Consider the following 25,208-nt stretch of genomic DNA (forward strand, 5'->3'; position numbering starts at 1 on the left):
TGCCCTGAAGTAACACTGGAAACGAAATTGGTGAAAACATATTTTTACTGTCATATTATTCTATCATCTCACTACAGTTGTAGGTTCTTTCTCTTTTTCTCTCTTACATTGTCGTAAGAAGAAAATAAAAGCCATAAACATGCAAAGTGAGACAAAGTAATTTTAAAGGACTTTCACTTTTATTAGTAAGAGACAAAACTCCTAGGCTCCTGTTAGCTGAATGCTAACACCTTTTAAAGTTATTCCCATAAGAACCACTAATTCCCAGTGTCTTCTAAAGGTTATAAAGTACCTTGCAAGTAATTAAAATCTTAGTAAATATATCTCAGTAAAACAAAAAGTACTAACATATAAACAGAGATAATAAATTATGCAACAACCTTCTACCCATAGTACTGATAGTACAGATGAGACACATTTTATCATCTACCCAAAAAGAAGATCTGTTTGCTACATTTCAGACAACCATGGGGAACTTACCTTTCATTGTAGTGACAGATCATATAATAAATCTAGATACCAATGGAAGCAACTCATACTTATTTCCTGAGGTCTGTCACTGAGATGGCTTTTTCTGAATACCAGACAAAGCACGACATGTCCCCTTTTTAAAAGTCTTCTTTATGAAAGGTGTTGATCCCCCCTGAACTACAGATCAACAGTTACAGGAAAGGGATTTCCTTATGGGCATGTGCATGTTTTGTTTGCTTTGAACTAGAAAATGCGTGACCCACCTGATTCTGAGATGAAAGCTGTGGTAAGACTAAGAATAGGAACTATTAATTTTTGCCCATTGCAGGCTTTTAACTGTTATACCAGAACTTTTCTTAAATCCTTGCTCCTAGTGGCGATGAGACCTGTGAGTGTGCTTCCACCACCAACTCCTTTAGGAGGGAACACACTGTCATCAGCCTGGACAATCCTCCCTCTGGGCAACACCACCGCAATGACAATGAAAAATGAATAACAAACAAAAAAGTCAGAAACATAAAAAATAAACATTACATTTATTTAAATAAAAAATATACACATGGTGTACAATGGTCATGGCTTACAGACAGCAATGAAACAAAAATGATAAATCCTGAAATAGAAAAAGCATTGAATTCCTATAGTTGTGCTTTGTTTCTCTGGACAACACATGCTGTGGACTGAAGTCCTAGTAAAGTTACCTATATACAGCCCTGAGTGCTCCAGAATGTAAGACAGGAACATCACAAGGGACAGCTACACAAAAGGAGAACAAGTACCAAAGTAATTTGGGATTTTAGAAGTTTTAAAGTCAGACCATTCATCAACAGAAGTGCTGAAAACTTTTAAAGCACTTTGAATGCATGGGAGGAGTACCCAAAAACCACTGCCAACAGTTAGAGATCTAAGTAGGAGCAGCGTGGTTCAGATCTCACCACTCTGAACTTGTCCAGGCCACTCTTTTATCACAGTCAGACTCCTACTGTTACTCTTTTTCCCAGAGAGCACACAAATCCTGTGCCTCATGTTTCAGCTCTTTGGAATAGGGAGACAGATTCACAAGTGTCTTATAGTTTATTTATCCTGAAGTATTTGCTCACATCTGAGCAAATGCAAGTTTTTAACCTTGGATCATGAGTATCATGCTGATAGTCATGGTTGTTATATTACTTATTCAGCAGATGCTATGAAAGAAAGAGGAAATAAATGTTTGAGTCCTGCAGAGTGCAAGTGGAATTCTTGGCAACACAACAGTTGAGGTCTTGCATGACTAAGGGAAGAAAGCAATGTTCTAAGGACTGAAGTCTGTGAGGCCTTTTTTCCCCTCTAAAAAAGCATTTCTATGATTTTTTCTGTAAACATGCAATATACAAGATAAGTTTGTGTTTTCAAGAGCAGCAAATTACTTTAAAGCATTTCCATTGTAAACATCTGCTTTTAAGCTACAAGGAAGTGAAAAACAAGATGCAAATTCATGTCTCATGGCATTGCCTATACAGTACACTTCTTAATAATAAAAAAGAGCATAAATATAGATATCAATGGTTTCAAGTTTACAACATAAACAACTGACACAATATATGTTTAAGACTGTTAACTGATTACATACATTAATTCACACAAGTAATTTTGCTGCATAGTTTTCAATGCAATTGCTTTCTTTACAGCACTGGTTGATGTTCAGTGCATTTTCTGCTTTTTTTTTTCAATGGACCATAGGATTTCTTGGAAATTGTGTTTAATCCAGAAATAAAAATAAGTTTTTCCTGAAACTTTTAACAGGCATATTATAAAGTAGGCTTCAGAATGAAGTGTTGCACTTCTTTATACCTAAATTAGGCTTCAGAATGAAGTGTTGCACTTCTTTATACCCAAATTACTAGCAAAGATTTAGAATACTATTACAATTTATTCCACTGCAATTAAGTGAATTTTCATCAGGAGAGATTGATGTAGACAAAAAATTATTTCTTAATTTCCTCATTTCATTTATGTAATGGTAAAATTCAGACAGTACAAAAATTAACACTGCAAGCCTTCATTAAGGCTATTTCTTAAATAATTTTTTTTTTCACTTGTCCTCCTAAATTATTATTTCTTTATAACACAGACATTGCTAGGATTCCATCAAAATACACAGCTTCACACAGACAAAAATCAAATAACATAATTAAAAGGTTTTGTTTCCTAATTGCTCCATAAAAGCCAAAGTATAAACATTAACCATAATGTATTTTAAAATTCTCAAAAGCCTTCAGAAAAAAAAAGACCTGCCTGCTTAACGTCAGTTATAGACATGTTATGTATTATAACAATATTACAAGTGTTTCTGGGAAAAAATTACTTTAACGTTCCTTTCCTTATTTTTTTAGGTATTTTAGACTAGCTCTCTATTTAGCTACTATTCTGTGGTACAAAACCCCTATGTAAATGTGTGATGCATTGTACAAACGTTGAGAACTAGAAGCCCTTATTTCAGGATTCCTCAAGACAGATCCTGATTTGATTTACAGAAATAGTATCTTCTGTAAGACAAGATTTGGTTTTAGATGCCAGACGTATTTTTGAATTTTCATCTCTTAGCCCTTAAGAACTGCCCTCCCCTAAAAGCAGATTATTTTATACTTTACAAAAGTTTTAAGAGAGCAGGTATGGAACAGTTTTTGCAAAGCCACCACCAAAATCGCTATGCTTACCTTATCCCTCTGCAAAACAAACAATGTAGTTTGCTTATAAAAATTAAGTTGTTTAGTTTTGCTCCTCTGATATCCACAGTGAGTTACAAGATAATGTGCAAGACCCCAGGGATGATTTAACTCTTAAGTATTCAAACAACCCACAGGGCTGGAAGCAGCTGATACAAAGAGTAAATGTACTCCAAGTAACACAACCATCAACCTGTAGCAAACCCCTCTTTCATGAAGAAACAAAGGCAAACCAGAAAACCCATGGATTTTAAATAATTTGGGCCTGTTTTGGCTTTTTCAGGAGACTTGGAACACTTCAGCAGGTTTTACAAAGCTCTCCTGACCTACAACAGGATGTTCCAATCCAAAAATTATTGAGAAAAAAATTCAGTATTATTTAGCACAAGACCCAGCCAACTCTTCTCTAATGACCCAAGCACAATGAAGTTTCATTGCAGCCCACTGATATATTTGGGGTTTTATCTTAATGATCTTTAGCAAATAAGAGATTATTTAATTTCACAAGAACACACTGTGAAGGGCTGTTAAAACAAAAAGGACAGTAGTCCAGTGCCATTTTTTCTTTTTCCTCATCAAATCCACGGCTTCAACGTGGAAAACAACTTCAGCACAAAAATAACACAGTAGTGACAACGGCAATTTAGAGCCCAGGTAGCATTAAAATGCGGAGTCATAATTGCGAAAGACTATTTTCCTGACAAGAAAACCTAGATAATTTCATATTTTTAACTTGACAGAATGCCAATGGGACCCAGATAAAGAAGTCTAGGTACCTACAGCACCCAGCAGGGAGCACCACCCCCACTGAGATTTTTACAGATGGTTTCAGAATTACTGTATGATGGTTGGCATTCTCTAGTGCATACCTGGGAGTTATTTCAGAGACCCAGGAGGAATACATCACTATCTCTAAACTGCACATGCAGGGCTTTTTAAGCTCATAATAAACATGTATGTAGAGAGGGCTAGTGCAGCAGCCTGACAAAGAAAACATTACTTTTCTATGAAGGATTATGCTCCAACAATCCACAATAAGTTTCATACAGATCAGCTACATTATATTAATAGATCTAAACACTAATTTATGCACATATCCAGCTACCCAATGAGTATTGTCCACTTCTACTGGTACATGACAAGAAAAAAATCAAGGCATGATGTTCTCATCAGTCTGAGCTTATCTGTGATGCATTGCCAATTCTTCTGACATCTACTGAAGTAATGCATTCCAAGAACAAGGAAGCAATTGATGATAGCACATCATATAATGGAAATAAAAAACTAATGCACCAAAACACTACTTACATTATCTACTTTTTTTTGAATAAAAGTTCCAATTCGCTAATATATTGTATAGGCAAATTTCTGGCTCCACTGAAGTCAATGAATATTAGAAGAAGGATCTCTTTCTGATGTTTTCCTACAAACTCCAAAGCCTGATCTTGGAGCAAATATACAAGATGGTTTTAATTTTAGACAAATGATAGATCAGCTCCATGGGATCACCCAAATAGAATTTGTAGAATCAGGCTCTTAAATTCCATTATAGTTATAGATTTATACCCAGTAACAGGTATTAATGGATTAAAAAGAACAAATTAGAACTCATGGTGCATAGAGATTTCTTCAACTTCCATAGGAGTAAGCAAACATTTACTTCTTTATCCATGGCAATTACAATTTCCTACAGATGCTCAGATTCCCAGGGTAGTTTCATTAGGATAAATTTCTCATACTTCTGCTCTAGATATTAAAATAATGCATTACATAAAGGTCAGTAACCAGTGAATACTTGGGAGTCTTAAATTGTATTTCTCTCTGGGAGGCAGAAGAAGGTAATAAATAGGTACAATTAGAAAACACAAACATTCTTTGCAAGACAAATTTCATGACTAACACAAGCTGGCAGAGCATTAACATTCATTTTTAAAGCTGATAGTTCTTCATCCTAGAGTGTCTACCTGCAGCATTACAAATTTGAAATAAATCAGCTGCAGTGGCTAACTAATCCTAGTACAGCAGTTTTCTCTTAACATTTATTTTAGGCTTTGCAATAACATACATGTTTTCATAGCCTAAAGATACATTAAATCCTGTATATACAACTTATTTTCCCTACCACAAAAGAAAATTTACTTTTAAGGGTTTACACTAAATAGGAGGTCAAATTCAGGTCACTTGACTTGTGGAATTAATCTCCATGATTTCAGTGTGATTTATGTGAAAGTGAAATAAGTGGTATTTGGCTGGGGTACAGAAAACCAAGAGTGATACATCCAAATGAACTGTGGGGAATCAGAATGGAATTATTGAAATTACAGTTTGTAATTACTAAAAACATATTATGAAGTTACCATGCTTATGTAAAGAAGCTAATTGTAATTACCAAAATTATATTTAGCCCAGGTATTAACATCAGCATCTTTCATAAACATTTCTGTGAAGGGTTTAATCATTAGTGATCAAGAGCTCAGTGCTCTGCTGGTTCCAGAAAACACCTTTTCAGCAGTAAGAGACCCCTTAAATCGAATCTCAGCGTTTGGTGTCAGAATGCCACCTTCCAGATTACCAATCTCTGTTCCTACAGAAAATGCCATTTCCCTTTTAAATCTTCAATCAAATGACCCTAAAAACTAATTCCAACTGGCTTATGAGTCATACTAAGCTTCAACTTCATGAAGTTGAATATATTTGATTTTCAGAATATCAGTCCATTGATTTTTCATGGTGTTTATTTCACAATGACTAACCAGATTCATTTTAATGTAAAATGATAAAACCTGATAAAAAACCACCTCCACTGGTTATACATTCCCAATTCATACGTCATAAACAGCGGTTGTTATATTCACTAATTAGCATGATGTATACTCCTGATTACACTTTTGTTAAACTTAGGTGTCAGCTTTTCCATATGTCCCTTCTGGAGGTCTGTAGTACTTTGGGAAAGCCATCAGCTGTATCATGTTGAATGCATACTTTCTGCATTTGACATTCTTCAGAACATTCTCTATGCGGCATCCTTCTCTAGTGAAAGGGGGAAAAAGTACAACTTCATGAAACACAGAATAAATAAATATGCTTTATTTGTTCATTGCAGAGTTTCAGCAACAGTTGAAGTAAAAATAACAAAGATTCAACTCTACATTTTTGTTTTCCACGAGTGATGATACATCTTACAAAATTAAATCCAAGGCCAGGCCCAGTACAGTTATTGCCCTCAGAAATAGGTGATAAGATTTTCCATCCCCCCTAATATATCTGCCCTTGAGGTTTAAAGTTCAGTAAAAAAAAATTAAATACTTTAATGATACATTTTGTTCTAATTCCAGAAATATATTTACCTTTTAAACCTTTTAATATCTTTTTTTTTTCAATTTGTTTGCTATATATGTGCGAATATACATTGCCCTAAAATGCGCATTCTAGCAATAAGGCATTTTATTAAGTCTGGCCCTAGAGATTTGTGAAGGAAAGTTTCATCTCTGCTTCATTTCCTGTATGTTCAGCTTTGCAATGAAAAAAAGAGAGAATGGCTTTTCAAACAGCCCAATCCACCTCTCTGCTTTATAAAGGAAGGATGTTTGTTCACATACAGTACAAAAGTCACAAGTGCCAAAGTGGTGCATCAAGACATAAACAGGACTTTGTTAAAAAGAATATAAAAGTGTCTTGAAAGCAAAAGCAACTAAAGCAACAATTACAAACAGGTTAATTTCATTACAAAACAGAACTTATTCTATTCCATTTAGTTACTCTACAGAAAAGGGTTAGTAGTAGCAAAGTAATAATCCTTTATTAAACGAAAACAATCCCATCAGCTAGTAACAATGAAAAAAACACAACGAAAGATAAATCTCACAAACCATTGCCCTGCCATATTTGTCTAGGGGTTAGTTTGTGTTGTGCAAATTAGTTTTAAATTTTTTTTTTATCAGACTAATTACTCTGGAAAGAGGGGTTCAAGCATTCAGGATTCCACAACTTCTATACAGTGACAGCATTGTAAGTGGGCTTTCTTTGCGCTAATTACAGTGGGAAAGCTTTACCATGAACAGAAAGAGCAAATCAATTCACTCAATGCATAGTATACTTCTTGGAGTTCAGAAAAAAAGAATGAAAACACAGTACATTTCAGACATTGGTATCTTAAAGATGAATCCTTGGGGTCTGAGACTGTAGAAATATTACAACATAATTCCTTTTTTATAGAGTTAGTTTGTTGCTGTTTGTAGAAAAGAAAGGAACACAGGTGAAGTTTATTGATATTTGGCTAATAGCAAAGCAAGACTTAAAATAAGCCACACAACCAGCAAGTGTGAGCTGACAAGCAGCAAGGCGACAGGATAGAAGTGTCGAGAAGTTGGCTTGTTATCAGTTAGACAGCCTGTTTCGGGATCATCCGATTCATTCAGTGCTCCCTGGGTTTGTCTGCTGTTAAACAGGGGAAGTTAGGAACAGATAGAACAGTGTTTAAGCAGCAAAGAAAGCCAACACGCAGGCATTTTGACAAAGTGAAAGTACATAGCCGTTTTGATGAAATAGATTTATCTAAGTACTTCCAATATAACTCTTGTGTTCTACAGCTGACACGGGAAGCATGATGGCTACTAAGATATTAATACTGCTAGGTGCCTTGGACTAGTATTCACAAGTGAACATTAACTAACTTCCACAATGAACTACACTATCACTAAAATGAACACACACACTGAACAGAAATGAAATAAGGAAGTTTAAAAAAAAGGTTAAGGAAGCAAAGAAAAAAAGATCATGAATATGTCACAAAGCAACACTGACAAAATTGTGTCTCCGTGATGTTCACAGGCTTTTCAGTCCTGCTTCACTATCTATTATGAAGTTTACTGGCAGAAATAAAAAGGCCACACACGAACAGCTATTCTAAGATAGTATTAAATGATGGTAAATTGACTTCAAAAATTCATTAGTGCTGGTGACTCAGCATCAAAGTCAATAGCAGTTCCTTTATTTTAAGGTTTGCACTTACGTTCCTGTAAAAAAAAAATCACCTTATATTGTCATCAGTTCAACACACAGAGGAACTAATCTGCTTACTAGCAAGTTCTGCTGAATCACTCTAAATTGTGTGGTCACTGTCCTACCAGAGCAACAGGGATACTTCCACTGCCAGGCTTTCCTGCTGTACTCTTGGCAGATTCTCTATAAGTAGAATTACTAACACTTCAACCACACTTACCTAATCCCTCTGAAGTTTACTTGTATACATTTGGGAGTCCTGTTTATAGACATCCTTTGGGCAGTAAGGACTGGCAAATTTTTTATTTTTCTATTTACTATGAATATCCTGTGATGAAAAGATAACTTGCCTTTTTTTTCTGTAGACCTGAGAATATCCAAATATATCAGATGACAACACAGTGCCTTTTCAGAAGCACATGTCACAAGTATGCTCTTTCTTTCAAGAAGAAAATGCTGGCAGACATAAAGAGGCTGTGGGACAGTAAAGGTAATGTCACAGAGCCTCAGATAAGATGAAAAGGATACTTTGAAAACAGCAGCAGCCCCATCACCTTACAGAAAGCTTGCCTTTTTGACTTGTATGTTAAAGAGCAATGTTGCATTTCTTAAGCATAGATAACAAGAGAGGTGCAAGAAATGCATTTACAACCCTAGGCAAGGGGTGGATCAAAACTATTCCTTGCCCAATTTCTCTTTTGAACAAACTTTCCATAATAAGTTCATAATCTTATTCTTTGCTTTGAACATTCAATCTGTATGTTACACTAATAAAGAGGTCAACACATACTATTTTAAATAGTAAAATAAAAGATTAAAAAATCTCTACTATTTTCACCTAGGTTAAAATAATCGTTGGTGGTTGTGTGTCTACAAATTTCAACTGTCCATGGATAGAACTTGGGCAGAACTCAAGCTGTACTGCAGACATTCAGAAACCATCAAGGAATGAAACTAATTGCATGATTTATTGGTCCTGTCAACACTGAAATAAATAAATCTGTGTTTCTCTATCAGACCACCCCAGTTAATATCTCTGTCCTAGGATCCACCCACAGAACTTCCTTCCTCTTCTGCTCACAGTAACAACATTACCATTTGTCATCAGCTGTGAGGACTAACTGTATTGCTCTGTTAATGTTGTCCTGCACCATGTATTTCTGTATACTTTTAAGAACCTGCTGCTTGCTTTGACCTTTTTGCACTGTCCCCTCACACCCTTTTCCTACTCTTCAAGGTGAGCCTGCAGGTTTCAGCTTACTCCCGTTATGCCCAGAATTCAGAGCTCTAGCTCAACCCTCATAGTCCCATCTCTTCCTTCCCAGTCACAGAGTCCAGGTACAGATTTTTGTTTGCCCTGTGTCTCTTCCATCACAGACACCACATGTGCTCCTATGGTTAAGTGGATGCAGAGACCAAACTTTTTTCCTCTGGAGAATTCCATCTGGGCAGCAGTAAAGTTGAGCATTCAGTAAGTTTGCACAGGCACTGCATTAATCAGATTGATTGCTACATCAATCTGGAGAGTCTTGGCTTTGCATGCCAATGGTTTATTCCAAGCAGGCTGAGTCACACACTTACAGGTTGTCCCTACAGGGATGAACCCTCCTACTTCTGTGGTGTGCCTTGTTCTGGTGGACTCCACATCTCAAAAGCATGACTGGTTTTTATCTAGATTGCTACAAGACCCACTAGCATCAGTGAGATTTCTGCAGGTGTAATGATGAAAATACAGATAAAAGCCATTTGTTCTATTATTTTTTTTCAATAGAAAAGCCTATGGTACATTTGTTCTTTGATATGCTGAAAAGAATGATCAGTGTCTTTTAGCATAAAATCTTCTATCTTTCCCCCAGGAAAACAACTGTGAGCAGCTGATGCACAGGGACTTCTGTTCCACAAATTAGTCACATCATTCTATGCATGATTCAATAAGACATCCTCAAAATAGAGCAAGAGGATCCAACTCCATTATTAGCTAGCTAAGAACAGGCTGAGCAGAATAGCTAAATAAGCTTTTAATTTAAGAGGAATATTTGATCAGGGTCAGATGCCTCTGCCAATATTTTTCAATGCACTGCAGTGACAGTGCCTTCCAACACACCTTAAAGTGTCCTCTGCAGTGACTATTAAACAAAGCAAGGACCTACACCCAGCTGTCAGCATCATAACACTGCTCCCCTGGCACATCCAACCCTGGAGAAGTCTTACTGCAAACAGCAGGAATCCTGCTAGTGCCCTGTCAGCTGGATTTATTTGGCTTCTGACTGACAGCACAACAAGAACAGAGTGCACCATGCTAAGATGTGCAGATGCAGCCATACTTTTAGATGTTATCTCCATCACAAACTGTACTTCAACTCCAAAGGGAAGGAAGAAAACTCCCAAAACACCCAGCAAGTTTCTATTTCACAAATAATTTTAACAGGAGTAGTGAAAGCTTTTAAGTTTGTAACATCTGGAGTCATGAACACCCCACTAACCTATTATATAATTTTTATTCATTTTCTCTCAAATTGTTCATTTGAGACTTACAGCACAGCACAAATACATTGTAACAGCCAAGAGTGCTGTAAGTTAATGACAGTATAACCATTTCAGCCTGCCTTCCATCTCATTTGATGTTTTATCATCTTAAACTCCTATTGGGATAATGCTGCATGGTTATCAAATGAGACAAAGCAAAACAGCAGGTATTTTCTGTTGTTTTCAAATTCAGATGATAAATTATTTGAACCTCAATGCAGAGAAGCAGAGATGATGAAAATGGTGTGAGGAAAAAGCCTCTCAAGTCCTTATAGAGTCAAGCACACACATGAGGGCATATTCTGACTTTTGATTATCAGTCACACTGATGTCCCTTGCAAGGTTTTTGGAGGAGATGATTTTCACACTTTGGGATATATGCTTCTCTTTTCAGAACTCTTCCATCTCCAGTTATTAGTGACACTGGAAATGCTGAACTGTTCTACAGGAGTTCTTCAGGTAGAAAACTAGGCAGCTTTCTATCAACAGGGGTCCCATGTGCTAGTGGTGACTACAATTTGAATTCATGTCCTACTGCACTTGTACTTTATGGGAATTTTTCCTTTTTTGCAGACAGATTCAAGCAAGTAGTTTCTGGTCCTGCTGTGCTTTTCTTGTCAAACTCCAGTGCTGACACAGAAAAACAACAAAAGTAAGATGCTTCGCTAGACTCCCGTCTGACGAGCAGAGACATTTCTTCAAATAGAAAAGATTGCTAACAGTTCTTAGTCTTACACAATTTCGATAACTTACCTATTCTTTTTATTCCAAGACAGTCAAATTCAGAAGCGGCTTTCAAGAAGCAGCCTCTCTAAAGAAGTTTTTGGAATGAAAGCATCCTAATTTCTAATATTATACATGTTACTGGGATTGACTGAAACACTTCAGAGAATAATCAACTGTATCAGTGTACAGCACTACAATTCAAGCAGACAGACTTAACTTTTTCAAAGAGAAGAGGTGGGATGCTTGTGAACATCTCCTAGTCATTATGAAGTTGCTGCACTATAACATCTAGAAGAATAAAACATGATTCAGAAGGAAATAAACAGGTCTCAGCCTAGTCCTGAAGGATTTCAGTATCAGAGCAGAACTCACATAAAACACATAAAGCAATATTGGGAAACAAAATTTTATGTTGAAATATAAAGTTGATACACTAAACCTCCAACAATTTTTAAAAACAAAAAAATGGTTCTGCATTTTTTCAAACTGGAAGATATAGGAAGGGAACCAGCAGACACATCTTCTGTATCAATGATCTTTACAATTATTATTTTTCTGATGCACATTGCTGTCAATAACTTACTTTTCCCCCCCGCCAAATCCACATGGCACTAAATAAAGTAGAAGAGGCTAGAAATAAATTTTTGCTGCTTACGTGATCCTATAATCTCAGTTCAAAACAGCCAGCATTGCTGAAACTGATGAGCAGTCTCAAATCTAAGAAGAATTCAGTCAGTGATTTAGAAGCAGCTTCTAGCTGAACATACACTAAAAACCTGACTGTTTATCTAATTTGTTTGTCAAATTATCACAAAATCCCCTTCTTCCTATTCTACCTTTTGTGCCAAAAAATTTTCCCTACTTTTGTTGCTTGTTCTGACATCCTCTATTTCCCTACTCCTTTCTTCTGTCCTTGTTTGGTTATAACATATGACTTTTCTAATGCATTATTTAGGAAATAAAAAGGAAACCATATCACATAACATGAGGCTTGACTTGGACCAAGCAGCAGATTCATGGTGCAGTCATGATGACAAGACATCCAGATCTTGAAAAACAGCTATTGTGAAATAATTGGGGATTTTGAGCTCAAAACTATTACAGGGTTTCAATCTGTCCAGAGCTAAAAATTCAGCTTTGAGGAGGTGGTCAGAGACAGCAAGCTACTGGAGGCTAAGTTGTGCACAGGGTACAAGTTTTAAGCACTATTATGGACAGGTCATAACAGTTCAGTAGAGGACAACAGGTTAATAAAGAAACCCTCTTGCAGCAGTATTTAATAATAGGCAAGGACTTTTGGTCTTACAGCCACACAACCATATTCAGGAAAACCCTGTTGCCTCATGTCTTATGGACAGACAGGGATCCTTTGGAAGGAATTCTGAAGTCAAAATTGAATTTACACAGTTGCTTTTTTGCTCTGCTGCGTATGTGTTCTCCTTGAAGTCAAAATAATTATAAATGCACAAATTTTCTATCTATTTTTTTCAGCTTAGTTGTGTTTGGATTTGCCAGGGCAAGTGAAAGAGGCACACATCTGTACTGCAGGAAACAGAACAGCACAACTCACTCCAGCTTTGGGATATGGAAACATCTCCCAAATTGCTGGTTCACCATGGAGCAATACCCCTAACTATTTTTCTACGTTCACTTTTAACATACCATTAACTTCAAAGAATAGATGAAAAAAGGTAGTTTCAAATTTTATATCTAATATACTACTTGATAATATACATTTCTACCAGTGTTAATCCTAGCACTTCAGAAATCTCTGTTGATTGCAGAAGAATTAATGCTTTCTTTTGTGACTGATACAGAATGCCTGCAAGAATGTTTTTCCCTCAGCATTAAGAGTATCTATGCGGTAAAACTAACACTGACAAAATTATTATAGTGAAAATATAAGAAGCATAAAGAAAAAATTCCAATTTTTGTCACTGGTGCATTTAAGACACCTACATTAGCAGGTTAAATCCACCCTCAGCAGCTGAACAGCAAAACCAAATTGGCTTTCTGTGCCTGTGTCCCTTAATCTGCCAAAATGAACAACCAGATATTGCCACATGGGAACAGTACCTTGGTCATGCCAGCTCCCAAACCCTGGAATCACTTGAGAGTACACTACATCTGCCAAAACTACATCAGGGAACATTTAATAATTTCACTGTATAAAATGACTGAGATCATGTTCTAGAATCTATCCCCAGTGGTTTTCAATTTACAAGTGTAGGCACAGGCTTCAAGTCCTGCAAAGTCATTGTGGTGACTGTATGAGAGATTAGTTTCAGAACTGAAAAGTGATGGGTTTGCAGAAGAGATTCTTCTTCACCTGTCAGGACAGCTGAGCAGTTTTTGAAACATGATTTTCACCTCTATTATACTCCAAGGAAAGGATTTGCTGTTTCATTCTGCTATTTACCAATAGTGCTCCACAGTATTACACATCAATTTTACAAAGCTTTCTCTTTCTATCAAAAAATACAGTTCTAATAATCTTCCTAGACACTCTTCTATAAAGTGTTAGGATTACATATATATGGGAATTTCTCAGGACAAAATTGCAAAATCTTTCCTGACAAACTTCTCTTGGCAAGGTTTGAAATTCAGTCCAATGTACAACCAAAACTAAAGCAAATGTGGTCTATATCTTTATGCAGGAAAACAACCAAGCAAAACCCCACAGGCTTTACCTTCAGTTAAGCTCTGAATACCTACATTTTCCTTCCATAAGGTTATAGCACTGGCATAATTGGTTAGTGACTCACACTGGTTTCCAGTCTGTTTCTGTCACAGCAAGAAGTTTTACTGAAGATGCATTTATACATTTAGCTCACATAGCACAGGGAAACATAAATCTATGATAAATTCTTTCATATGTCTAATCAGGTTTAAATACTTTCTGTTGACCATGAAAATAAATCTTTTTGAGTCATTCCTTTTCTTTTGGCAAAGATTTTTTAGTCTTTTTCCCCAAGTAGCAAAGCTGATTTAAGGGGCAGAAAGGGCTTCCTACACTAGTTAACAGAAGTGTGAAAGATGGTGCTTAAAATCTGTCATTCATTTCTAGGTGTTCAAATCTATGGGTAGGATGATAAAATTAAGGTCAGAGAACTGTTTTTTACAACTGCTGTTGTAAACAGAAGATCATTTAATCTATGTTGCATCTCTGATTTGGGTATTTCAAGGAAGGAGGGTGCTGAACAGCAGGAATTCTAAATTTGAATGTTGTGACTGGTTTTTTTTTGCCTGAAACTTTGAGATATAGGAAAGGAGGAATATGACTGCTTCTCATTAATGACACCAACTCACATAATCTCTTCATGGGATTAACCAAAGTGTGAGTCATAAACCACAGGCAACTGCTGTTCCCTTTCAGCTAAATAATGCCAGTTCATTAAAAACTTTCACCTAACACACTGATACATTTTTTAAAAAACCACAAAACCAGTTTGAGATCTGATCTGTTCTGATCCCAGCTGTTCTTTGAGCAGCACACACAGCATGTGGGTATATTTATACAAGGGGAATTTGTGCACACATAAGATTCCCCAATCACAGAAAAAAAACCCCAAAAAAACAAACAAAAAAAAAACCAACCCAAAAAAACCCCCACCTAAATCTCATTTTAGCTGTTACCAGGAATAAAAAATGTAGTGCTGCTTTGATTAGGTAGGGAGCTAACCAAAACAACCTATCCAAAACTGCATAGGCTGGGATGCATACTGCAGCAACCTGGAAATTGTATTCCAACACTACTACCAGTAAACCACCTTTCTCTTCTCTTTAGCAGGTAGATTTTAAGAGAACTTCGTAAAATGCAAAAAAAATTCTATTTGAATCTGAAACACACTACTTTTTCTGTGTGCTTTCTTCAGGGCAAATGACAAGGCTGGATACAATTCTCATTTAAATGCCTTGAATGCATTTTTTGTCTTTTCTGTTAATAGATACAATGCAGAGACTTGGAGGAATAAACCTTTCTATGAGAAATAAGGAGTGAATGTAATTCATTCATCTTAATTGTTTTGTTTTGGTATTTTTAAGAAGATGGCTGAAGTTTTGGAGCCTGCTCTTGAGAAGGAAGCCATTTTCTTTCCCAAGCAGCAAGTAGGAAAACTGAAACTGAAATATTTTAAACAATACAAAAAATACAAGCTTTTTCTCTTTGGCTGTTAACCTGCATTTGTAAGGAAATTTTTATTTGACTGCTACTGCAGATCTGTTAAGAAGTTCACTGCATCGCATAAAGACAATATTAGCATAGATTCACTTTTTAGGCAAAAATAGCACTGCACTGACAGAGAGAATAAAGACATGAAAACCCATACTGTTTTGCCCCAGTATCAAGAAAAAAGAGACTTTTGGAAGACTGGAGATCACTAGAGACAAAAAATCCAATAAATCATATATTTACCGTCTGCATTCCTAAATCTTTGCTGGCAGAAAGGAGTAAATAATTTATAACACAGGTGCAAATACCTTCCTCTATAATAATGCTCCATTTTTTCTTACTGTTCCGAAGAGCTGAAAGACGTGGTTTTGCCCAGTGCAGCCACAGTAATTGTCAGTTTGCCAAAGATCAAAGATGCAGCTCTCAGGATAAGCTCTATGAACTACACTCAGGACTCCCTGAGCAGAAGAGGAGTTCACTACACTGTCAGCATCACTTAACCATGAGCTAAGTCTCTGACAGAAAAAAAAGTGGCAATTTACTTCCTGACCTGGACTGAACTATCAGATATGTATTAATTTTTTATATTCCTGTGTTGCAGACTGTGTTCTCTCAAACACACAATCAGTAGTGAGGAAACATACTCACAAGAGTTTTCACTATGATGCTTTGGGACCTTGTACAGGATCTACCAATTTCTGAAACTTTGGAGTCTCCAGATTTGAGATATTTTAAGTATGAATGTTCAGCAAGCCACATATGCAACTGCCAAGCAGAACAGCAATGGAGCTTTCCAGTTTTGCTGGTAATTGCAATCACAAGTAAGTGGGATGGATGCTATTTTTAAATGCTTATAATTGGGAAAACAGGGTGTTTTACAATGAAAAATCTAAAACACAAAAAAATTTGAAACAGCCAAAATTTTGTGGAAAACATTAATCTATTATTATTTTCTTATGAAGAAGCAGCAAGCCAGTAGCCATGCTGGAGTATTTCCTTCCTTCCCCAGGATGGGACACAGAAGGTAGCAAGTGGGTATAAATCTCTCACTGGGATGATGGAGAATTATCTTTGTCTACAGTGTATTTTTCCACTCAATTACACGCACTGCTTATTTTGCACACCAGAAGGAAAACAGTTTAAGAAACGTTTCAGTGTTTCAGCATCTCATGGTGCTCCCACTTTAGATAAACAATGCCCCAATTTTCCAGAAAAATCCTGTATTTTGAAATAACTTCTAAGTATTAGACAACATTGAGGTTGTGTTGGGGGCAATGCCAGCACCTCCAATTTTCCACTGTCTTTATAAGAATACAGTTCTCAACAGAGGTCTGAGACACATTAAATCCTGGTATTGCTCATATGTCTGGCCATGTTTTCTTTAATCACTGGGAAAACCAGTAACACTTATTCATATGCTTCAGGCACTTGGATTGAATAAATATTAGCCAGAGGCCAGGTTTTCATACAGAAAAATCTACAGAGCAGCCAAAAAGCAAAGAGGTTGTTAATGAGAAACATTTAATCCTCTCCAAATGCCCATAATGTCAGGCCTTAAGGAATTCTGCTTCCTTTTTAATTTCTAATAAATGCTAATGCCCTTTAATTATATTGCAACTCATCCCACATTAACCTCACTGGGAATGATACTGCCTTTTCAGGTAAGTGAGGGGTGTCAGCACTCACAATCTTTTCCAGCAGTTGCTCATGGTCTGTGGACTATGAAAAGGTGCAGTCACTGTCAAAAAAAGTCTGAGCAGGCTGCTGCTGTCCTGTTTTTTGGATAATCCTGAGCTTCTGTGGCTGTTGGACAGAACTTAAAGGCTTTTGGTAACTAAAAAAATTCGCTTGACAGAGCCTAGCATACACATGGAAAGGAGTCTGCTTGTCTCTTTCTATTAGTATTCAATTTTGTGTTTATTAAATATGCTATTAATGCCCTGTTACTGACAGCTTAAATAAAATCTGTAAAACACAAAAGCTGCAGTTAAACAGGAAAAGCAATTTTAAAAAATTATCTCTGCTAAGCTACAGGGAATGTACACAGAGGACAGGGTTGGCTTGTGCACTGTTTATGTACCACGTGGTTCATAATATCTTTCCTACTCTCTTAGAACATAAGAGTTGGTTAAAGCAAGCCCTCCGAATTCCCTGAACTACATCCCTTTGGTTTTGCTCCTTGCATGAATTGTTAATGATGGCAGATATGAGATTCAAACAGAGCTAAAGACATGTGAGTGCAGGACAGCAGCTGCACTTTTCAGACAAGAATGTTCGTCAATGCAGACAGAGTATTTTGGTGCATGAAATAATAAATGACATTTCCCAGGTATGGTGCACAGTAATGAATCATATGCAGAATGCTGAAGAAAATATAAAATATAAAATATAATTCCCCCCAAGATGGAATTGTTCACAGATAATGGAACTTTCAGTGGAAAAATAATGGGTTTACATTTGACCAGTAATGTTCTCTTGAGTATAGAATAATTTAACAACTGAAGAAGCAACAGACAACCTGAGGGCAAGGAAAGAGTTCTCTACCAAACACTTGCTTCCATAAAGAAGACATACTTAATTTAGAAAGCTTCCTTTCCCTCCCATTCATTCAAATGATTAGCTGCATATTTTCACTAAGAAACACTGATTCTAAGTTATTTTTCAAAAATAAATACATCAAATCACAATGGCAGAAAAATTAGAGCAACATTTAATGAAATACTGAAAAAGTATTCTTCAGTATAAAAGTATAACTTCTACACATCTATCTACTCAAAATGGCTAAATATTTGCAGAATTCATAATGTTGCTGAAATTATGTAAGTTAAAGTAACTCTGTCCAGAAGAATTATCAAATAAACTTTTTCTATGAAAATAAACAACAATTTAGGATAAAGGCACTATAACTGCACTGCTTAATTGATACTGCTCTTTATGTAAGCAAGGAAAGTAACCAAAGTGGACTTTTACCCTTATTTCAAAGCAGTAGTTATTTTATCATATGAATTTAATAGATAAGCAAAGGAAGCAGCCAATATGTTGTAGCAGCTAAAGTTTAAACAGCAACTTAACAGTTCACATTTAGTTTCTTACACATTTTTTCTCTTTAATAACTTCTGACTTCCTTGACCTCATGATAATAAATAAATTAGTGTCTAGTGACGAGCATATGCTTAAAAGCACAGCAGGTGCTGATGTCAGCAAAATTTTTCTCATGCTAAGGTTTGCCCTCCTACCTTTATTTTACCTTCAACTGTTTACCGTGATAAATACAGAATATACTGATCTGATCCAACTCCTTTAAAAGGCAATATTCCCTTACCATGAGCGGCAAGTCTTTGGGTGCCAAATTCAACAGCCCAGATTTCCCTACATCTACAGAGCATCCTCAGGATGATTCAAGGTCCCTAAATCAGGCTACTAACCATCTCCCCTGGGAGAGTATTGGCAGCTTGAGTGCTTAACTAGGCATTCATGCAATAGGTATCTGAACTTTTATGATAGAAACAGCTTGATTATAACTGTTGCACTAAATTCAGTGGTCTTTGGAAATAACTTCTCTAATGCCAATTCCCCAATGTTTTTTCCCTCCTTATCTTCACAGAGCTTTATAATCTCCAGCCCATACTTGCACTGTCACTGCATCATCTAAAAATGAACCTCATCAGCCTCAGATTTTCTCTCCAGCACCATAAACACAGTAACAACATAAACTTTCAGGTTCACTTGACAACAGAGTATTTTTGAAGGACAGTCTTGATTTTTGTCTATAGTGTGAATAAAAGAAAAACCAAGATATTTACGAGCAAGCAATTGTCTGTTTTGCACTACATTACAATGTGGTACAGAACATTAGGCTTTGCAACAAGATTAAATGTCTTTTATTTCTCTTTTGGCATTCCATACCCAATGGAGTAGGGATAGTGAGCTTCAAGTTTTTATTTTTGCCATATAAGATCATTTGACTTTTTCCACCCCCTTGTAGTATATATTTCATTTAATAAACCTTATAATTAAAAAGCACCCCTAATCTATTCAAGGATTACAATTCTGAGGGGGTTCATTTAATTCCAATAGTTTTAACATCTGTGGTTTAAGTTGCAGAGAGCTTCAAAAGTAGCTATTGAAGTAATACATTGCTTCATTTACAAAGGAAATGGGATGCCTAATGCATTTTGTAGTGCAATAATAATGAAGCTGTAGTATTTGCATAAAGCAACCCACAATAATACCAGGTGTTGGTCCTGTCTGAAAAAAGGTCTTTAGACTTTTCCTAGCCAAGTGTGGACCCATTATTCCATCTGGTTACACATTAGCATAGAGATCAGTGAAGTCCTCACCACAGAGAGCTACATTTGGGGAGGACTGATACCTCATCTGTGCCTGGAAAGTTTAATGCATGGGGAGAAGGCGCTTTTTAATTTAACTGTTGGTGTGGACTCTTAGAGGACAGCAGACTGGCCAGAAAGGACTGATTACAGCATCAAGAAGATTAATTCCCTTCCTTACCTGGGGCACTTCTCTGCATTCCCTTCCCTACCTGGCCTACAGCTGGTGCAGCTGCTTGGAGCAGGACATGGGACAAGGCTCACCAGAGACCTCTGACAGCAAATTTCTAGCCAATGTTCACTGGTGTCATTCTTTTGACTTTACTAGATCTATTCCAGTTCTATTTCAGGTAAAATAAAAACTATTCTAGGAGCGTAATAAACATATGGGGCGCAAGCCAGTATTTTGGAAAAGACATACACGTCCAAATTCAAAGCGCTTGAGGGAGATAGTGGCTGTTATCAGCACAATACTCACTGGACTGCACAGCTGGGACTATGAAACATGTTTAAATTTTGCTTTCCAAATGGTTTTGATTGGTTTGACCATTCTCTGTTTCAGAGGATCAGTCTCTTTATCTTACCAACTCATTATTTGCTAGAATTATCTCATTCTGATAATCATGATTATCACCTTTTCTTCTTCTGGGTATGTATTTATGTAGGTCTAATTCAAATCTAGGAGGTGAACTCCAAATGGTGTTACTGTATTAACTGTAACAACAAGTAAAGCAGAAAATTTCAGGGTTTAATCTGCTCAAGAGAGAAACAGTAGAACCACGTCTGGAAAATATCTCTCCTATATCTGAGCATCTGTGTAAGCATGCAGGAGGTAATCTGTACTGAGTTCAAGTTCATTACCACCTCATTGCAAGTTTTTACATTGGAATTAAATTGAGACTGAAATGAGTTTTGTTATCCCTATTGTGCTGCACAAAAGAAGATTCTTTGTGACAGCAGGAAGAATGATTGCCTTTGGGATAGAAAACACAAAATTTGAGATACATCTGTCACAAAAAGATTTTTAAAAAGTCAGCTAAGCTACAAATACTTTTCTAGACTATGGTGCTCAGAACTCCCTTGCCAGTGAATACTCTTGGTGTGAAAGTGAGAAAATGTGTCTGATTTGAAAAATGTTACCACACTCAAGTTTCCCTGAAAACCAAGAACAAGAGCTTGATCACATTCTGTGAAATGATCACATTTTCCAAGAGCTTCTATCCCACCAAAATCTTCATCTACAAACAAGGATCATCACATGAAGATAATAAACCTACAGGGCAACACAGGACATGAAAGTCTCAAGTGTTTTAATTACCTTTTAATTGCCAATCAGAAACCACAGTGATACAGAAACAAAGTACTCTAAAACCATTTTCCCGTCTTGGAAAATATTTGAAAAGTTTTTAAGCCATTTAAAATAATTCACTTCATTAAGTCAAGCAATTAATAAGCAATGTGACAAACTAAAATGCACCAATTCCTGCATTTCTATAATTGCATATAATTATGTGTGCTCATGTTATGTGCACTGTCACACAGACCAACACACTTGGGAGGCAAAGCTTTGATGTATGCAACGTTGCCTTGTCAAGCATCACCAAAAAGTGATTTCAATCCCCTTTAGCCAGAAAAATATTTTATTGACTTTTCACCTACTAGATTGAAATGATGCAAATTATAGTCAGGCAATAACTACCATCACAACAGAATATTGTAATTCTTCTGTAGAGCAAAGACAGCATAGGGCTGTATTCACACTAAGGGCTTCATGGAATTGTGGATGCCTTATTCCTGGAAGTGTTTAAGGGCGGGCTGGATGGGGCTTGGAGCAACCTGGTCTAGTGGAAGTTATCCCTGCCCACAGCAGGGGGTTGGAATGAGGTGATTGTTAAGTTTCCAGTTCAAGCCATTCTGTGATTCCATGAAGGAATCTACTTTTCCCTCTGAGAAAGAGCAGAAGGATATAAGTTGTTGCAAGTGCACGACAGAATGTACTAATGTATTTACAGAATGCAGCAAGGCAAGTTAAGAGAGGAAAAACAATCCTACAGAAGCAAAAGCAAAATCCCTCTACCTGGCAGCACATCTTGCACTGTACATAGCGGTCTGATATGTGCTAATAAAATAAATTCAAAAAAGGCTTTTCACATGGCAAATGATGTGCATCTGCTTAACAGTAATATCAAACTAATTTTGAAGTGACTGTCTACAAATTTGCTGATAGTATCATTGTGGTAGCAAATTTTTACAGAGAAAGGTGACCCTGAGGTGACCACACAACAGGAAAGCAAGAGAGGACTTTATTTAGGACAATGTTGAGGGGAGACTATCCATCAACACTCAGAAGTTTACACACCAGTTCAGCAGTGTCCAGAAGGCAGAGAGCCTTGAACTGTGCAGTTAGCATTGCTGCCTTTGCAATGTCAGCATGAACCCAAGTTGCAAAAAGGAGCATGAAAAGAGAATCAGTAATATGTAGAATAGTGAATGCCAGTAATGTAATGAACATTATTTACAAGCTTTGCTATTGCACACTCAAGTACAGCAACAGAACGCTTATTTAAGGCAAGACAGCCAATGAGAACAGGCCTTTTAAAAGAAAAAGTAAAAAGAAAAGATTCAAATTTAATTTCAAAGAAAGGAAGGACTATGATGTCGTAAGGGACTTGGCACCTCTATACTAGCTTTTTTCCACTTTAAAATTGAAAGAGATACAAGTGCATTTCTTTCTCTTGCCTTTGCTTGTCAATTATAAGCTTTTAAAATCAGAAACAACTGACTTTAAAAAGTGCAAATTTACTAAATATTCTAACCAGTTATAATCAATATTATCAAAGCAGACTCTTGTGGATTTTCAGAATGATTTCATGGATCTTTGAGAATGAGAGATTGTTGTAGCTGCTTGCCTCTTCCTGATGCTACTTTGATCACTTCAAAACCAGTCAATAATACCTCTACCACAGTGCCTGTTTAGCCATTTTAATTTGCTTTCCTGAGGCTTTCAACGTAAGCCATTTAGCAAAAATAAACTTAGAACAGAGACCATGCCAGTCTTGGTTAAACTACATGAGCTAAAACCCAAAATAAACAAAAAACAAAACCAGATGAAAAACATTCCACAATAACCTACTCTGGACCTTCCCATCTTCTACTCACCATACCACTACAAGGCAGTTGCCACAAGTTGAAAACCTTTCTGTGCTGATTACTTTGTATTCTGTAGATGCTCTGCTGTCAACAGTTATGAATGAGTTATAAAGGGATTTAAATTTAAAAAATCACCAAATTTGGAGCATTGAGGAATGATTTTTGTAAAATGAATATAATACCCAACACTATTTTGACAGGAATTATATATTTTCATCAGACTTGTCAGTTCACCCAAGAACAAACTATTAACCAGATGATCCTATGACAGGGTTTTATAAAATACATGACTGTGTGATCAGATTACACCTCAGCCTTTTCAATGTTTTAGCAACCTAAACAAGTTCCTCAAATCTGAAGATGCTGACAAGAGTGGGGCTGCAGAGTAAATATATTTTAAAGACAGGTGTATCTCACTGATCTACTGCTGATAATAATTAGCTGATGCCTTTTTAGTCTTTGTCTAGAAGCAAAGGGTACATGCTAGCTCTTGGTGTGAGGGGTAGGAATAGGAATCTGTTCATTCCCTCTGGGCACAGAGTTCAGCTACATTGAAATGAGGGTAAGAAGCCTCAAACATTACAATGTTCTCACAAGTGTAAGGAAATGTGCAGTTAAGGGCGAGGCTGTGGCATGAAATGAAAGCAGATGATATGTCAGGAAACCCATATGATGAACGAGAGGGGCAGAAAAGGAAGATTTCTTACACGTGTACTACACAATAATTTCACAGAACAATAAGTGAAGTTCCTGAGTACCACAAGCAGTCATCTTCTGCCTCATTAACAGGTTACCTAACAAGGAGGCTGGGTCATATACCCAAGTATTTCATCCCTTGACAAAAGAGAGAGGGAACAGTGATTCCCTTCCCACCCTCTCACCTCCCTGGTCTAAGGGACTTTAAATCTTGGCTAAGCCTTGTCTGGAATCACAAGATTCTGCAGAGGTAGAAACTTGCTCTGGCATCTTCTGGGGGCATTAGGAGCATCTCCAACAGAGGAGAAAAGCCAGGTTTTCCCCACTGCTGGAAGACAAAACAGACATGGCAACATCCAGGCTGGAGAGAGGAGACAAGCTGAGAGGGAAGTAAGCCCAGAGCAGGGCACAGGAGCAGCACTGCAGATGCACAGCCCAAGCAGTGCCCAGTGATTTTGGCATTAGGGGTACGTTTAGAGCCACAGTACAACTGCAGCACAACTAAATCCCAGGGCTGCAGAAACTACTTTAACTGTTCTAGCATTAGGAATCAACTGTGGAGTTGGCTGCACACTTTGGGAGGACTCCAACATTTCCTTTGTGTTAAATTCCTTATAAACACATGCTACCTATTCATACAAATTAGAGACTCCAGCTATTAAAAATGCAAGTTCCCAACATTAGCTCCCCAGTTTATCTCTGGATGATCCAGAGAGCAGGATTGCAATGAATGCTGCTGGCTCCATTACTGGGTGTAGTTCCAGCTGACTGCAGATAACATCATGAAAGTAGGAAATACATAATAGGTACATAATAATCCAAACAGAAACTCCTCTGGTCACTCCACTGCGAATAGCTAGCAGGACTTGTACTGCAGATAGACACTGAGAAAGAACTTGCTGCTGCCAGTTATTCCAGTGAAAGGTCACTATTGGCTGCTGTAATGATAAGGACACACTTATGAAATGCCCTTCACCAAACCAGAGGTGCCACAGAGAGTAACAACTAGAAACTGCTACTAAAACTAACTCCCCAAACTGAGCTGAGAAAGGCCACTGTCAAAAGACCTTCTATCAAAATACCATATACCAAGATGTTACTGCAAGAGAGTAAGAAACAGGGAAATTCTGACTGGAAAAAGAAAGCAGCAGACTGAAGGGAGAAAACCCCCATACATCAAAAATAGTTCCTCAAATGATGGCTATAAAATATGAGGGGATGACAACAACAACACAGAGTTATGTCTCTCCTTCTATTTTGGTGTCCAATATGGTTTTAGATTCTTTCCCTAAAGAACCTGAGATAGAGCTTTCAGATCCAGTGGCTGAAGTTGAATAGGACCATAACTATTTGAAAGCACAATTGTATAACAGAATGTGCCAGGTTGCCTTACCAATGCACAATAACAGTAACAAATGGAAAAAGAAAATGGAG

General features: G+C 36.9%; 1 protein-coding gene across 7 annotated transcripts in view; it reads right to left on the reverse strand.

Moving 5' to 3' along the window:
* Positions 1 to 979: 979 nt before the first annotated feature.
* Positions 980 to 25,208, reverse strand: part of INPP4B (inositol polyphosphate-4-phosphatase type II B) — a 293,487-nt gene continuing 269,258 nt past the window's right edge. For 4 of the 7 annotated variants that reach the window (XM_033059960.2, XM_033059956.2, XM_033059957.2 and 1 more), the window contains one exon: positions 6,249 to 7,613. In XM_033059960.2, the coding sequence (XP_032915851.1) occupies positions 7,439 to 7,613 (175 nt within the window). In that variant the 3' untranslated portion in view covers positions 6,249 to 7,438. The other 3 variants (XM_033059958.2, XM_033059953.2, XM_033059959.2) reach the window with 3 other exon arrangements.

This window comes from Catharus ustulatus, chromosome 5, assembly GCF_009819885.2.
Source record: "Catharus ustulatus isolate bCatUst1 chromosome 5, bCatUst1.pri.v2, whole genome shotgun sequence".
NCBI classification, from domain to species: domain Eukaryota; kingdom Metazoa; phylum Chordata; class Aves; order Passeriformes; family Turdidae; genus Catharus; species Catharus ustulatus.